Source organism: Nicotiana tomentosiformis, chromosome 1 (genome assembly GCF_000390325.3).
Source record: "Nicotiana tomentosiformis chromosome 1, ASM39032v3, whole genome shotgun sequence".
Lineage (NCBI taxonomy): Eukaryota > Viridiplantae > Streptophyta > Magnoliopsida > Solanales > Solanaceae > Nicotiana > Nicotiana tomentosiformis.
This window is the reverse complement of record NC_090812.1, coordinates 8429725-8447271: the sequence shown is the minus strand read 5'-3', so window position 1 is coordinate 8447271 and position 17547 is coordinate 8429725. Positions and strand designations below refer to the sequence as shown.

Here is a 17547-nt window from a genome sequence, read left to right as displayed (position 1 = left end):
GACGATTTGTCGACAAATAGAAGAAATCTCAGCCACACAAAGATCGATTCAACTATCTTCACATAATTTCGATGGCAATCACAGAGCAGACTGAAGAGACAACCACAACGGCGACAACACAGACGGTAATCAACGCAACTAGCCCTCTTTACATACATTCTTCTGATAGTCCTGGTTCGACACTAGTTCCGGCTCCATTTGATGAAATTGGATATCGTTCCTGGAGAAGAAGCGTATTGAGAGCCCTTTCAGTGAAAAACAAATTAGGTTTTATCAACGGGGATAGTAAGAGACCCGATGTAACGTCTCTACATTTTCGTCAGTGGGAAAGGTGTGACGATATGGTCACCTCGTGGATCTTAAATTCTCTATCGAAGGACATCGCTGACAGTGTTGAATATGTAAATGACTTTGTTGAGCTGTGGAAGGAACTGGAGGATCGATATGATCAGAAAAATGGAGCTAAACTGTATCAAATTCAAAAAGAAATCAATGATTTGAGTTAGGGAGTGCTTGATATCACTGGCTACTACACAAAAATGAAGAAGCTCTGGAAAGAATTGAACACTCTTAGCATCAAAACTTATTGCAGTTGTTTGTGTACCTGTGGGGCGAAGGAAAGCATGCATAAGGCAGAGCAAGATAGAAGGTTGATACAATTTCTAATGGGACTCAATAAAGTCTATACGATTTTTCGAGGAAGCATACTCATGATGAATCCTTTGTCGTCCATGGCACAAACATTTGCCCTTCTGATACAAGAGAAAAAGCAAAGGGAGTTTAGGCCAAGAAATCAACTAAATGTTGACTCCACGACATTGAATGTCAATCTAGGAGGAAGAACCTTTAAGACAAACTACTCAACTGGAACTGGAAATCAAATTGCAAATAGCAGACCTCGACCTTTTTATGACTATTGCAAACGACAAGGTCACACCGAAGACAAGTGTTACAAGCTGCATGGATATCCTTAGGGTTTTAATCAAGGGCCACAACAGTACAACCATAGTTCTCAAGGATACAATAACAACACAAGGTTCAACAAAGGAAACAATGCCATGGCAAATGCAGTCACAAACGTAAAAAGAGGAGAGGAGGTGGAACACCAAGGAGAAAATCAAAGCATGAGCTTTTCAAAGGAGCAATATGCACAAATTGTCAGCTTACTACAACATTTTCAGATGGGAAACACTGGAGAGAATTCAGTCAGTGCAAACTTGTCTAATGGAGCATTTGTGAACTTTGCAGGTATGATTGCTTGCACTTCTTCAATTGATTTTGATAATCCATCATGCAAATATTTTAGTGCAAAAGCTGACTTATGGATATTAGATTCTGGGGCATCACACCATATGACTTTTAACAAAACTCACCTGCAAAATATAGTAAGCCTACCATATCCTCTGTTAGTTAAACTTCCAAATGGTTACAAAGTTAAAGTAACTAAAATTGGAGATGTATCCCTAACACCTAAAATTATTCTGTACAAAGTCTTGTTCATTCCATCCTTCATGTTTAATCTAGTGTCTATCAGTTCCCTAGCAGTACATCTCAAATGCATTGCATCTTTCTCTGACACTTCCTGTCTACTGCAGGCCCCTTCACTGAAGAGGGCTCTGGAGATTGGTAAGTTGTATGATGGGTTGTACTTCCTCTATTCTAAGTGCCTCAAGAAAGGTAGTCTTACACCTGAACAAAATTGTGATCTTCCTTGTTTTTTGTTCATGCTGATAATGTGAATACTATACACTGTCTATCCCATTCCTACAGTTCATCTCTTATTGTAAATAATTCCAATTGCAATAATAAAGACAATATTGCTGGTTTGTCTTCTAGTTCATCTCTTAGTGATAATGTAGATATGTTATGGCATTTCAGACTTGGTCATGTACCCTTCAACAAAATGAAAGGGATTCTTACTATACCTGCAACTTTTTCTGCCAAACAACCTTTTATGTGCAACATTTGCCTTATGTCCAGACAATCTAGGCTTCCCTTTCCCTAGAGAACAATTGACACTACTAAATTTTTTGAAATACTCCATGTGGATCTGTGGGGTCCCTATCATGTGGCCACACATAATAACTTCAAATACTTCCTTACCTGGTAGATGATTATAGTAGGTCCACTTGGACACATCTCTTGAGTTGCAAAAGCAATACCCTACAAGTCATAAAGGCTTTTGTAAGTATGGTAGAGAATCAATTCCAAACCACTATTATATGTATAAGGTCTGACAATGGTCTAGAATTTACTAGCAATGAGGCAACCTCCTTTTTTAATCAAAGAGAATAAATCACCAGAAGACATGCCCTTACACACCACAACAAAATAGAATGGTGGAAAGAAAACATAAATATCTCCTTGAAGTTGCCAGGGCACTGCTTTTTCAATCTAAGTTACCATTGAAATATTGGGGAGAATGTATACTTACAACAACCTTCCTCATTAATAGACTCCCAACTACTCATCTAAAGAACAAATGCCCTTTTGAACTCTTGTATACAAAGAAGCCCAACTACTCTCACTTGAGGAGTTTTGGGTGTTTGTGTTACCCCACTGTACCAAAGTCTCTCAGAGACAAACTTAAACCAAGAAGTATGCCACATGTGTTTGTAGGATATCCTTTTGGCACAAAGGGGTATAAGGTGATATGTCTGGCCACTAAGAAAATACATATCTCTAGAGATGTTTCCTTCTATGAGTCAAGTTTTCCTTTCTCTTTCAATCCTAGCGTAAACAACATTCCACCTACCTTCTACAATGCAACACTCACTGACAATCCATCTGATCACACTGATACCTGTATATCTCACATCATTAGTGATCAGAAGAACACCAATTTCCCAAATTCTGATGCATCACCTGTCACCTCCTCACCTATATCTTCCTCATATGAGACACATGTTCTAGTTGAACATTTTTAGGACATGACTTCACCTCAACAATCAATAGAGGAACCACTGGGTTTCTGAAGATATCATAGGGAATACAAACTCACTTCATTTCTGAATGATTATGTTTGCAATATACCAAACCTAAAATTTAACTCTAACTTCTCCTTACATGCCATGTTTTCCCATAATAATCATATTACTTCTGATGCCCTACATCCTGATAGTCAGCACATTATAAAGAACATATGTAATGATAGAGAACCAACTTTATATGAAGAAGCAGCTATGTATCCTGCTTGGCAAAGTGCCATGACACAGGAGTTTGAAGCCCTGTATGCTAATAACACATGGGACCTAGTCCCCTTACCTAAAGGAAAACATGCCATTGGGTGTAGATGGGTGTATAAAGTAAAATATAGAGCAGATGGCTGTGTAGAAAGATTCAAAGCAAGGTTAGTTGTTAAGGGGTATACTCAACAAGCTGGTATAGATTACACAGAGACCTTTTCCCCAGTAGTCAAGATGACCACTGTCAGGTCCCTCATTGCCATCGCAGCAAAGAAAAAATGGGAAATCTCACAACTGGATGCGAACAATGTATTTCTTCATGGAGATTTGCATGGGGAGGTGTATATGCTAGCTCCTCCAGGTCTTGAAATACACTCTCCAGGGTTGGTTTGCAGGTTGAACAAGTCCCTTTATGGACTGAAACAGGCAAGCAGACAATGGTATGATAAGTTGATTGAAGTCCTGTACTCAATGAGGTACACACATTCCATGTATGACTATTCTTTATTCCACAGAAAACAAGGTTCCTCTATTGTCTTTGTAGCAGTATATGTAGATGATGTGTTGCTCACAAGGACTGATTCTGAAGAAATCAACCAACTCAAGGCTTTCCTACATGACAAGTTCAAAATTAAGGACTTGGGGCAGTTACATTACTTCCTGGGACTGGAAATTTTAAAAATCAGATGGTATCATCATTTCACAAAGAAAATTTATTTTGGACTTGTTGAAGGAATATGAGTGTCTCCATTCTCCAGCCTTGACTTCTCCCCTTGATCCTACAGTAAAGCTAAAAGCAAAAGAGGGGGCTCCATTGTCTGATCCTACCTTCTACAGAAAATTAGTTGGAAAATTGAACTTCCTTACTAATACTAGTCTAGACATAGCATATGGGGTCCAACATCTCAGCTAATTTATGCAAGATCCTTGGGAGCCCCACTTACAGACATCCTATCATATGCTGAGGTATCTGAAAGATGATCCTACTCTAGGTCTATATTTCAGCAATGCAGATAATCTTTCACTGGTTGCTTATTGTGACTCTGATTGGGCAGCCTGCCCTGATTCTAGAAGGTCAGTATCTGGTTATGTTGTGTTCTTAGGTGGTAGCCCCATCAGCTCGAAGTCCAAGAAACAGAAAACCATATCCCTCTACTCAGCAGAAACAGAATAGAGAGCCCTTAGAAAAGTTGTTGGTGAACTTGTTTGGCTATCAAGACTACTTAAAGAACTCACTGTGCCATTTTGTTTGACAATACCTGTGCATTGTGATAGCCTCTTTGCTCTGCATATTGCTAGGAACCCTCTGTTCCATGAAAGGACTAAGCACATTGAAGTAGATTGCCATTTCGTGTGTACTAAGCTTCAGGAAGGTCTCATCTCTTTGCACCACATTGGCACTGGACAACAGCTTGCAGATGTGCTTACCAAAGCTTTCACTGGGATTAAGCATTGCTCTGTTCTTGGCAAGTTGGGTGTGATCTCCTCACATCCAACTTGAGGGGGGGTATTAAGACTATACTGTTATACTGTATTTATCTTCTTGTAATTAGGCTGAGTCATCATTAGTTAGGTAACATGGTATCCGAACTGAATTGACTTTAGATGAGATTCCAAGCACACAATGCTTTCATCAGGATCATGCAGCTTCCAATGTTAGCAATAACTTATATTGAAACAACAACAAATAACAATAAGCAATCATTCAGCAGTGTTAGCAACCATTTTCCTCAATTACAAGTGAAAATGTCAAACAAGATTCACTTCCAAAATGTTTTGGACCATTTCCTTCTCTTTGGAATTTTCTTTTCCCCCTAGGCATCACAAATGCATTAAAAGATCCAGTGATCTGTTCATATTTCATAGTATGGTACCTGCTATTCAAACCAAGCTATCCATCTAACGAACATCTTGCTCATCTCAGGTCATCTAAACCAGCAATCCCCTCATTAAGCCAAGTGAATTTATACTAATGCTCCCTTTAGACCACATTGCTTGCGCATGAGAAGATTTGAAACACACATCTCCAAAGTTCTAGCTTCGAATTGAGTTGATTTCAGAATCTGTCAATTATACATCTTTCTTTTACGAGGGAAATGAATCAGGGTGGCCCTTCCCTAAAGTAGGTAATGCAACTGTTTTAGGTTCCACATTTGTGGGGGTCTCATTTTTTGTTAAACCTAATAAGTTATATATAAGTTTTTTAAAAAAAGTTTTCAAGTTAAAATGTTTAATTTTTTTCTTTAACAAATATAGAAAAGAAGGATTTACAATTGCTATGATTTGTGGGGGCTCCATTTTTTGTTACGCATAATAACTCCTGTTACTGTTGAAAGAAGTTTTCCAAAATTAAAAATGATAAAATCTTATCTAAGATCAACCATGTCTCAAAAGAGGTTAAATGATTTAGCTATATTAAAGACTTATTAGGAGAAATTGATTATATAAAAAATTATTACCTAATAACTTTGCATTTAAAAAAAGCTAGAATTATAGATTTCAAATAAAGTACTAATAATAATATTTTTTTTTTAAAAATATTTAAAGCCCCTCATAAAGTTTGGTTTTAGGCCACAAAATTTGTGGGCCCCTCTGAAATGAATTAATATGGGTAAGCTCCCTCTCTGGTAAACCTCAGGGTTTTTTTTTTTTAAAAAAAAATTCTTTCCAAATTAGGAGGATCTATAGTGTTTTCATACTTTTCCTCCAGCGTGACTCAAACCCAGGACTTAACGGTCGTAGGCGGATGTGCTTTTACCAACTGAGCAACCAAAGAATATATGGTTGCTGGCAATTTTTTCAAATCACGGTTCTGTTCAGGGCCACGTTTACAATTTCTCCTTCATTTATTAACTTAATGCTCCTTAAAGTTGTAGCATCATCTCAGTACTTCTTAAACTTTCCCCACACGAATTCACGGTTCAAATCGATTTTTACAATTAAATTCTAGCAGCATAATTGATTAAATCAATGGCATGAGTAAACAGGTGATACTAGCCATTCCCAAGGTGGATGTTAAAAGTTAAAACTCTTGATTAGTCATATCCTCTCTCTTTCATTGTGGCATATTTACCATTTAGGTAAGTGGAATTTTGCTTGTTAGATTCTGCTTTACTCGAATATAGATTCATAGTTTAGCATTGTTGCAATGACAATGCAATTATCAGTGAACTTTTCCTTGGAAAGTTTAGTGACGTCAGTTTTCAAGCCTATATTCACCACCTTCTGCTCTTGAAAGAATCCTTTCATGTTAATCAACTTCTAGTTTTACAAAACTTACAAGTCCTTCCAACCAACTACCATATAAAAGAAAGAGAAAATTTATGCATTTCGGGAAAAAGATGAAGAGCTTTACCTCGGACTTTAATTTTAGAACCTCCAGATTAGGAGAATATTTGAGCAATAATATCATGGCTTGCGTAACATCTTCATCAGCTCCCACTTTCAGTTTTAAGAACTTCAGCTTATAAAAGGAGACAGGAGAGAGTCTTCCTTTGTGATTCGCTTCATACAGACCCTACAGCAGCAAAAAGTAAGAAATAAGAAAGTTTTTTTTTTTTTGATAACTAAGAAAGTAAGAAGTAAGAAATTTATTGGTAAAGAGACTATTATGAAAAGCTGCCGACAAGTTCTCCAAACGACTTAGAAATAATCCATTGTTATAAGAAAAATCAAATTATGGTGGATGTATATTCTTTCTCCGTGATCTTCTCAAATGCTTAATGACATATTCAATGACATATTTCTATGTTTAATGACATATTCAATAACATATTTTTCTTCACTTTTCATGCCTATATAAAGGCCTTGTAATAGATAGGAAAATACACATAATTAAAGAAGAAATAAGAATCTCTCATCTCTTTCTCTCTATATCTCTTAGCTTGTTTTTCCTTGTTCTATATTGTTACTTTGAACTATATTTTATTACACGTTATCAGCACGAAGTCTCTAATCTCAAGGTTGAATTTCACTTCCGGTAAGGTATATTTCGATGATCTATTGTCAAAATTATCCAGATTTTATTCAGAAAGGCATGTTGTGTTACAGACATATCTTTCTGCTACAGCAACAAGTCCGAACTTTAAACCAGATAAGTTTGTACCACTATTTAGAATAAGCAATGGTCTGATTATTAGAAAATTAGTATTTATGTGGCTGCTAAGGATGTCACCTTGTTAAATTTTCATGAACTAAATAAGTAGGTGGCATGCGGTATACTAAATAATTTACAAAATTAAAATTATACTTTATTATGTATGCTTATGGTTTTACCTTATAATACGATTTTAGTATGCCTAGTATAATGCTTATACATTAGTTTACTATCAAATATAATATAATAATAATAATAATAATCATAACTATTTTATTTTGATAAGATAAAATATTAGTACAAGAAGTATGTACTACACCAAATTTTTCATTGATGATAATTCTTATCAAATTAACATGTTGAATCATTTCTATATGGAAAACATATAGTAGTAGATAGTAGACAGAGATTTGTCCACTATTTTTTTTGATTCCATGTTTGACTTAAAGGTTCTGTTATATCTTTTTATTTTTCTAGAGAGCATAATACTTAGTTTCCACAAAAGTATATGGTAAGTAGTAGTACTATTATTCTGTTTGATACATAATTTTTCTTTAATGTTCTGGTCATATCACTTTCATCTTGAAGTAAGTTTATTGCAGCAAAGACCATATGTGAATTTTCAATATTATTTTGTATTTTCATATATCCGTTTGACACTAATTACTTAGCTGATTTGAGTAAATGAAAGTCTATTATTGAGAATTATATCCAAATGACATTATGAAGAGTTTAACTCAAGAGGTAAGCGTTTTCTTCGTATTTGAAATTATTTTTGTCCTTTGCTATTAATGATATCAGCTTCAATGAGTTCAAGTCGCAATGCACCATGAGGGTAAGACATCAAGATCAAGTCCTGATGCTCCATGATGATAAGAGTTAGGTTTGAGTCCCAATTCATTATGGCCTAACATGCCTTTATATTTGTAAGACATTGGGTTTGAGTCCCACTATACCATATTGATGATATAATGATAACTAAAAAATAATAATATATTTTTCATGAAAATGCATGAATATTGTCCCACTTGATTTGCTCCATTCTTAAGTAAATGTGGTAGTAGCGCATAATAAGTCTAAATGAAGACAAGTGGTTGAACAATAAACGTGGGCGTTTCAAAGATCAAAATAATAATAATCATCACTATGATTATAAAAGGAGAACAATAAGGGTTCTTAATGTGAAGGCAATGTTTACCATCAAATTGGTATGAAAAATAATAAAGCATATCGCTGATTATGACCCATTCCTTAAGGAGAATGTGACTTGTGATAAGCATTGAGAATGCAGACCCATTCCTAAAGGTGAATGTGGCAATATGTGATAAAAGTAATGAATAAAGACATGCAATGCATGATTAGATGAATACCACACAACTCACATCTAAGGGAGGTTTGAGTGAAATAAAGAGAATAAATATTATTGTGTGGTTACATGAATATTTCATTGGTCGCGTACATGTGATATGCCAAAAAATATATTTTATTGTGCCTTATAAAAGGTTATTAAAGGCAAAATTAAAGTAAAAAATAATTTTGCTTATGATGATTTTGACCATGACAATTTATTATGATATAATTTTCTCCGTAAAGGAGACATTTACCATATGAATGGTGTGACAAAAGATCTTGCAGTACAAAAGTTGTTAAGAGCTCCGGAAAAATTAATTTGTTACTATCCGAATGAATAAAATTATTCACGACATTGATATTGTAAAGTCTCAAAAGAAACTTTTTGAGTTTCAAATGTATAAGTTAAAGTGGTTGGCATATTGAGACTATAAATGAAAGGAATATTGAATATTTTCATATTTCTATAATCATAACGGGTAAATAAGAAAGGTTACCCGATTTTCTTTCTATTTGTACTACACAAATATAAGCATGATGATGGAATCATATGTCACAAGTAAACTAGAGGTTTACTGAAACAAATATTAGTTGGCATGACCGGTTGACCATCCCGGTTTAATTATGATACGAAAAATTAATTGAGAATTACATTGGCATATATTGAAGAAATAGAAGATTCTTCAAGAATTCCCTTGTGTTGTTTATTCTCATGATATACCAGTTAAGGTTGGGATTGAATCCCTTGATTTCTGGAACAAATAAAAGGTGATAAATATATGGGGCCAGTCACCTGCCATGTGGACCGTTTATTATTATATGATTTTAATAGATGCATCTATTCTATGGTCACATGTGCATTTGTTATCAACTTGCAATTTGGCTTTTACAAGATTGATTGCTCAAATTATTATAGTGCAATTCCAGAATATAAATTATGATGATTTATCTTGATAATACTGGTTTAAATTCAAGTTGGTTTAGCAGAAATTGTATGCCTCCAATTATATCTAAACCATTGATTATAAGAATAAAACTGCCAAAATAAAATTTGGTATGTGATGTATTATTTAATATACAACAGCACTTGTATGCATCTAGCCAAGTTATGATAAGTTCTCCCTATCACAATCGGTTTAGGGTCAGGATCCAAATAATTTCCATCTAGAAATATGAATGTTCTATATGATTTAATTGTTCCACCACAATGCACAAAAATAGATCCCCAAATAAGGCTAGGGATATGTGTAACAATCCGACTTGTCATTTTAAGAATCTATGCCCCATTCATCTACTTAAGGACCCGAGCAACTTCGTAATACGTATTATGATTGCGTGTGCGGTCGTTTTAATTTCGGAAGATTCAGAATTTAAATTGAAAGAACAATTCTCATTTTTGAAGCTTAAATGAAAAGAGTTGACCAGAGTTTAACTTTTGAGCAAACGACTGCGGAATGGAATTTTGATAATTGCAATAGGTCCGTATGATAATTTCGGACTTGGGCATATGTTCGGGTCGAGTATCAGGTGGCCCGGGAGTATTTCGGTGCCTATTACTGAAGGTTGGCATTTTTAATGTTTAAGAATTTTCTAAGTTTGTGTTGAAGTGGATTTTGATGGTATCGATGTCCGTTTGGTATTCCGAGCCTGGGAATAGCTCTGCATGGTGATTCTGGTCTTAGGTGAGCATCCAGATATGGATTGAGAAGTCTGTAGGTCATTTTGGGATAATTTAGCAAAAGTTGGAAATTTGAAGGTTTTTCGAAAGTTTGACCCAGAGTGGACTTTTTGATATCGGGGTCGGATTTCAATTCTGGAAGTGGAAGTAGGCCTGTAATGTCAATTATGACTTGTGTGCAAAATTCGAGATCAATCGGATTTGATTTGATAGGTTACGTCGTCGAATGTAGAACTTTGAAGTTTTAAAGTTCATAAAGCTTGAATTTTTGTGCGATTCGTGATTTTGATGTTGTTTGATATGATATGAGGCCTCGAGCAGGTTCGTGTTATGTATTGGTACTGGTTGGTACGATTGGACGGGGTCCCCGAGGCCTTGGGTTTGATTCAGGGTGGTTCTGGACCAATTTGGGTGTTTTGATGCTGTTGGTTGCTGGTTCTGGTGTTTTCTTCGCATTCGTGAGGAGCCTCTCGCGTTCGTGAAGAAGGATTTTGCCGTTAGGACTTTGTTCTTCGCATTCGCGAAGAGGTTCTCGCGTTCGCGAAGAAGGAAAGTTTGTTGTTCGTCATCTGATTTTGGAGGCTCATATCTCACAATCTATAAGGCAATTGGAGATAATCTAAAAATGAAAGTTGTTGCACTTTCTGTCTAGTTTTCAGAAAGGTAAACTATTTGTCATTTGGATTTGAGTACAAAAAGTTATGGTAGATAAACTATAGGCTGTCCGGGAAGAGTTTGAAAATCTCTGTTGCACATGACTGACTTTGGAAGCTTATATCTCGTAATATATAAGGAATTAGGAGATGAGAAACAAATAAAAGTTATAGTCCTTGGAATCTAGTTTTCAAAAAGTCAAACCATTCATCATTTGGAGTTTTATACAAAAGGTTATGACCATTATACTATAGGCTATCTCAGAAGAGTTTGATAATGACTTTTGAAGAATTGTTCATCGCGAACGCGAGGGGAGTGTCGCGAACGCGAAGAACAAACCCCTGGGCAGCAGAATAAAGTCCAAATTCGTCTCATTCTTCCATTTTTGGACCAAGGAAGCTCGGGTGAGGCGATGTTTCGAGAGTTTTTCAAGGAAAATATTGGGGTAAGAATTTCTAACTTGATTTTGGTTAAATTACATGAATCTATTATTGTTTTTATCACTAAATTAGTGAATTAGGTTGAAAATGGTAGAAATCCTCTAGACTTTAATTTAAGATTTGAAGGGCGATCCGTTATCAAAATTTGATAATTTTGGTATGGTTGAACTCGTATCAGAACGGGTGTTCGGATTTCGTAAAACTTTTGTTAGGTTCCGAGGGGAGGGTCCCGCGATGTCGTTTTAGAATAAAATTTTAAGTTGGTATTTTATTATCCAGAGTTGTTTCCGATAAATTTTAATGAAGTTATACAATTAATTTGTATAGATTTGAGCCGTTCGGAGGTCAATTCAAGCAAGAAGGTTATTTTGGAATATCGGCCTAACTTCAAAAAGGTAAGTATCTTGCCTAACCTCGAGTGGGGGAATTTTCCCTTAGGCATCGAGTCTTATGTGCCATTTGTGAAATGTGAAACGCCGTGTACGCGAGGTGACGAGTACGTACTCGGGCTTATATGTACAAAATATATTGGGTTAATGTCTTAGGCATATTGTATAGTAAATTGGATAACCATTGGCATTTATTAAATTATCTATTTACCATGCCTCAATTCGTGTTTGTTGAATTTATTTTTATATGACAATTTGATGTGATTATTACTTGTATATTTATGTGAATTCCGTGAGTTTGATGATTTGATATTTCTTGGAATTTAATTTTATTATTGATTTTCCATCTGCAAATAATTAATGAAATAAGTTTAAACCGAGGCGTTATATAATTATCAAGAATTTGGATTAGTGAAGGCGTTGCCCTATACTGAGTATTTTCCATCTCTGTTGTTGTTTTGAGGTTTTATACACATAGTGTAAAGTCTTGGGCTATTTGTTGTGAAATTAATTAATTTTGTTATATCTTTGGAATTGGTTGTGGCCATTGGGCAAATTGTGATATGAATTGATTTTTGTTATGTTGCCGTGATAATATTCCGTGTAAATTATTTTGCTATTTGAGTTATTATATTATGTGGGTATAAGGGTGGCATTTCACTGTTGTTATGTGTGTTGGGATATTGTCTGGACGGAGCGATAAGAGTGGCTATAGGAGCGATAAGGGTGGCTATTGATATTGTCAGGTCGGAGGGATAAGGGTGGCTATAGGAGAGATAAAGGTGGCTATTGTCAGGGATGATATGCGATGATGTGGAGTTGTTGCGTTGGTGATTGTTATGTGATGTTGTGATTTTTCTTGTGTTTATTTTTATATCTTGTTTATTTTTATATCTTGTGCCATTGGTCTTGTTGTTAGTAAATTGGTAATAGTGTGATTTATGTTGAAATTGGGGTCTGTGGCCATTGCCAGGCGGATTATGATATGAAATGTAGGTACGAGATGCCGGGAGTAAATAATGATGATATTGGCACGTGAATTATCCATACAGTTGTGAAATGAAATGAGGGCACGAGGTGTCGGAAAAATATGATGATTTAATTATAGGCACGATGTGCCGTGAAAATATGAAAGAGGGTTGAGACCCGTGTTTATGAAAAATATGAAAATGGGCTGAGACCCGTGGTTGAATGATTATGAAATAAAGTGTCATGTGGTGACTTTTTAATTGAAAGAATTATATTCAAAATTTTTATTTGGAAGGATTTTTATTCAAAAAGATTTATTGGAAAGGATTACATTCGAAAGATATTTATTTAAAGAAATTATATTTGAGAGAGATTTATCTAAAGGGAGTATATTTGGAAGATATTTATTTGAAGAAATTATATTTGAAAGAGAGTTATTTGGAAGAATTATATGTGAAAGATATTTATTTGAAAAACTTGAATTAATTGGGCGTACTGATATTTATTATTTGTTGAGTCTCATTAATGGTGTTCTTGTTGCCCTCCTATGCAGATTACTGGTTGATTAGTGTTATCATTATTGTTATTTATTTCCTATTATATTGTATATCATATTGCACAGGTTATTAGACTAGTGAGTGTCTTGACTGTACCTCGTCTCTACTCCATTAAGGTTAGTCTTGATACTTACTGGGTACCGACCGTGGTGTACTCATACTATACTTCTGCATATTTTTGTGCAGGGCCAATTATTGGAGGTATCGTACTCGGACAAAGTTAGAGTGGGATCGCAAGGATTCAAGGTAGAGCTGCTTGGTCTTCGCAGTTCCTTGTAGTCTTTTTATTTTATTGTACTCTTATTTATTATTCAAACAGTATTGAGTATTCGATCCTTGAGATCATTTCATGTATTCAGTTAGAGTTCGTGACTCAGTACTACCAGTCTTGGGAGGTTGTTATAATTATTTCTGCAATCAGTCTTAACATTAGTATTTAATTCATATTTGTTAAAAAAAATGGCTTCGAAATGTAATGGAAATCGATTTACCTAGTCTTATAGACTAGGTGCCATCACGACGCCTGTGGTGAGATTTTGGGTCATGACAAGTTGGTATCAGATCTCTAGGTTCATCGGTTCTACGAGTCATGAACGAGTTTAGTAGAGTCTTGCGGATCGGTACATAGACGTCTGTTCTTATCTTCGAGAGGCTACGGAGCTAGTAGGAAAATTTTTCACTTCTTTCATTCCTTATCGTGCGGTATTTATTCAGCTTGAAGCATATATCTTATGTTCTTTTGCATCCACTCGTGTATGAAATTGCGCACTCGGTATCAATTATGCGTCAATGGTTCGTGATACTACAGAGGGGTTATAAGGGAGCCAGAGTTGCTCAACCATTCCTACAACGTGTCGTCCAGATCTAGGATGCGAAAGTATTGAGAGATCATTCTGGTTGATAAGTATGATATTAAGAAGGTTTAATTAATTGCCTAATCATCACAATCGTGATAGGGTCATGAGGTGGATGTAGATCTGAAGATAGTTGGTGGTATTAGAGACTATCTAGTTTCTATGGGATTTCCATTTAGTGAAAGGTACATACTAGCAGTCAAGGCACACAAGGAAGCAATTTTGTCTGTCACGAGGATGACATGCTGCCCTATAAATGGCTTGATGTGTCTTATGACTGGTGACGTATGAACGGTGAAGGTTAGTATTGTGCATCATCGAACTATGTCCTATGGCTTCGCGCCAAGTGAGGGGAATCCACTATCAACGATCAGATTGCGGGGTCATGTGTTATATCAGTTTTGGTCTAAGATATATATATGTGGTATTGAAAGGTTCTCCAAAACTTGTATATGATTAAGTGCTGAGATTTGTATGGGATGGTGTGAGGACTTCCAGTATTCCCACGTCCTTAATAATTCTATATTTCGGTATCAGCGGGGTCATGGAAACAATTTCAGAATACTTGGAGTGCTCCAGTAAGTTCTTTTAATGCACCACCAGCACGGGGTTCCTACAATGGTTATTCTATTTATCCGGAACAAACTTAGTACGAGCAACCGCGACCGAGGGGTTGTTATGAGTATGGTGATACTAGACACATCATGAGAGATTATCCCAGACTTGGGAGGGGTGGATTTTATCAGAACACTCAGGCTATGGGCCCAATACAGCTACTACCCCACGTGCACAACCGGTTAGAGGTGGAGGACAAACGGGTAGAGGGCGCCCTAGAGGGGGAGGCCCAGCCCGTTGATATATTTGCTATGGTGTGGCTGAGGCCACTACACCAGATAATGTCGTTACAGGTATGGTAATGATTTGTTATAAAAGGGTATTTTCCCTTAATTTTATTCGATTTTGAATATTGAGGCGAGTCCTCTTGTTATGCTCCGCTTATGGGTAAGTTTCATAATTTTGTGACCCACATACATGTTTATTCCTGTTGGGAGGTTTGATAATGTTAGCCCGTGTCTATTATTTTTATTTTTGTACACCATTGAGGGCTATAAGTCTAAACGTGACATTTTATTACTTACTACAGTGGGTTTTGATGTGAATTCGGAATAATTGATTTCAATTTTATGAATTATATGCCCTACCGGGATGAGGGTTCATTATGTGTTGTGAAAACTGTTTACGAAATATATTGAAAAGAAGAAAGAAAGGAAATTAAAAAATTTAGTTGGCACAATGTGCAAAAACTTGTGATTTGGAGTTGAGGACGAGATCCTCGCATTTTTATATGATGTAAAATATTTAAACTGGGCTACAAGCCGCGATGAAAGTTATATAAGGACGAGATCCTTGTGGTGAAATATTTATGAGTTAAATTCTCCCTTTGTGAAATTTAATTTGTACTAAAGTACTAATAGGGAGTCATGCCTGATAGGCTTATGTGATATTTCTTTTATGTGTTTTTGTGCCATAATTGTGCTGTAATTATTGAGTTTTAGACCACGAGGTGAGTGCCCAGGTGGCGTTAAATGCGACTCGTTAATTCGGATAAATAATTATAAGGTCTTCATGCCTTGCGTGTTGCTGTCATTGTTACGAAAAGCTGAAATGAGATTTTGGTGAATATGAGATTAATTGAGAATGTTGAAAATTAATTATAAACAGTTATATTGACCAGAGATGTGGTTATGGACATACGTATGATGTGTGCGTAGGCACGAGTTGCTACAGCCGGCTGAAACTAATATCGTGTGTTGATGTAAGGACTTTGAAATTGATTGGAGTGTAAGGAATTGACTTTAAAGCTTATAAGTATGAATAAAAGAAATAATTTCCACTTAGATGATGTTGTTGGACCCCTATTAAACTTACGGTGATGTAGAATCACCCGTGAGTATGTGTGAAATAATGCACTCAGTAATTTAATGTCATCAGAATAATTTTTGGCATGTTCGAGGACGAACGTATGTTTAAGAGGGGGAGAATGTAACGACCCGACTTGTCATTTTAAGAATCTATACCCCATTCAGCTACTTAAGGTCCCAAGCAACTTTGTAATACGTATTATGACTTGCGTGTGCGATCGTTTTAATTTTGGAAGATTCAGAATTTAAATTGAAAGAACAATTCTCATTTTTGAAGCTTAAATGAAAAGAGTTGACCAGAGTTTGACTTTTGGGAAAACAACTGCGGAATGGAATTTTGATAATTCCAATAGGTCCGTATGATGATTTCAGACTTGGGCGTATGTTCGGGTCGAGTATCAGGTGGCCTGGGAGTATTTCGGCTCCTATTACAGAAGGTTGGCATTTTTAAAGTTTAAGAATTTTCTAAGTTTGGGTTGAAGTGAATTTTGATATTTTCGATGTACGTTTGGGATTCCGAGCCTGGGAATAGCTCTGCATGGTGATTCTGGTCTTAGGTGAGCGTCCAAATGTGGATTGGGAAATCTGTAGGTCATTTCGGGGTCATTTGGCTAAAGTTGGAAATTTGAAGGTTTTTGGAAAGTTTGACTGAGTGAACTTTTTGATATCGGGGTCGGATTCTGATTCTGGAAGTGGGAGTAGGCCCGTAATATCAATTATTACTTGTGTGCAAAATTTTAGATCAATCGGATTTGATTTGATAGGTTTCAGCGTCGAATGTAGAACTTTGAAGTTCTAAAGTTCCTAAAGCTTGAATTTTGGTGCGATTCGTGGTTTTGATATTGTTTGATGTGATATGAGGCCTCGAGCAGGTTCGTGTTATGTATTGGGACTGGTCGGTACAATTGGACTGGGTCCCGAGGGCCTCGGGTTTGATTCGGGGTGGTTCCGGACCAAGTTTGGGTGTTTTGATGTTGCTGGTTGCCGGTTCTCGTGTTGTTCTTCGCGTTCGCGAGGAGCCTCTCTGTAACGACCCGACTTGTCGTTTTAAGAATTTATGCCCCGTTCAGTAACTTAAGGTCTCGAGTAGCTTCGCAATATGTATTATGACCCGCGGGTGTGGTCGAGTTTGAATTACTGAAGATTCGGAATTAAATTAAAAGAACAATCCTTATTTAGAAGGTTAAATGGAAAGAGTTGACCGGAGAGTTGACTTTTGAGCAAACGACTTTGGAAGCTCATATCTCGCAATCTATAAGGAATTTGGAAATGATCCAAAAATAAAAGTTGTAGCTCTTTGTATCTAGTTTTCAGAAAGAACTCTTTGTTATTTGGAGTTGTGTACAAAAAGTTATGGTAGATATACTATAGGCTGTCCGGGAAGAGTTTGGAAATCTCTGTTGCATAGGACTGATATTGGAAGCTTATATCTCGAAATATATAAGGAATTGAG

At 36.1% G+C, this 17547-nt stretch overlaps 1 protein-coding gene and 1 long non-coding RNA gene across 3 annotated transcripts in view; one reads left to right on the top strand and one right to left on the bottom strand.

Annotated features, from left to right (window-relative positions):
* The window catches only part of LOC138893267 (uncharacterized), an 83048-nt gene that overhangs the window by 50060 nt on the left and 15441 nt on the right, over window positions 1–17547 (top strand). The gene's annotated exons all lie outside the window — the stretch shown is intronic.
* LOC104091156 (uncharacterized) overlaps window positions 1–17547 on the bottom strand; it is an 85182-nt gene that overhangs the window by 52559 nt on the left and 15076 nt on the right. Inside the window, exon 2 of one of the 2 annotated variants that reach the window (XM_070177117.1) lies at window positions 6541–6702. The exons of the other annotated variant lie outside the window; for it this stretch is intronic. Within the exon in view, the coding sequence (XP_070033218.1) occupies window positions 6541–6702 (162 nt within the window). The remainder of the gene's footprint in view (window positions 1–6540; window positions 6703–17547) is intronic. 2 annotated transcript variants of the gene reach the window in all.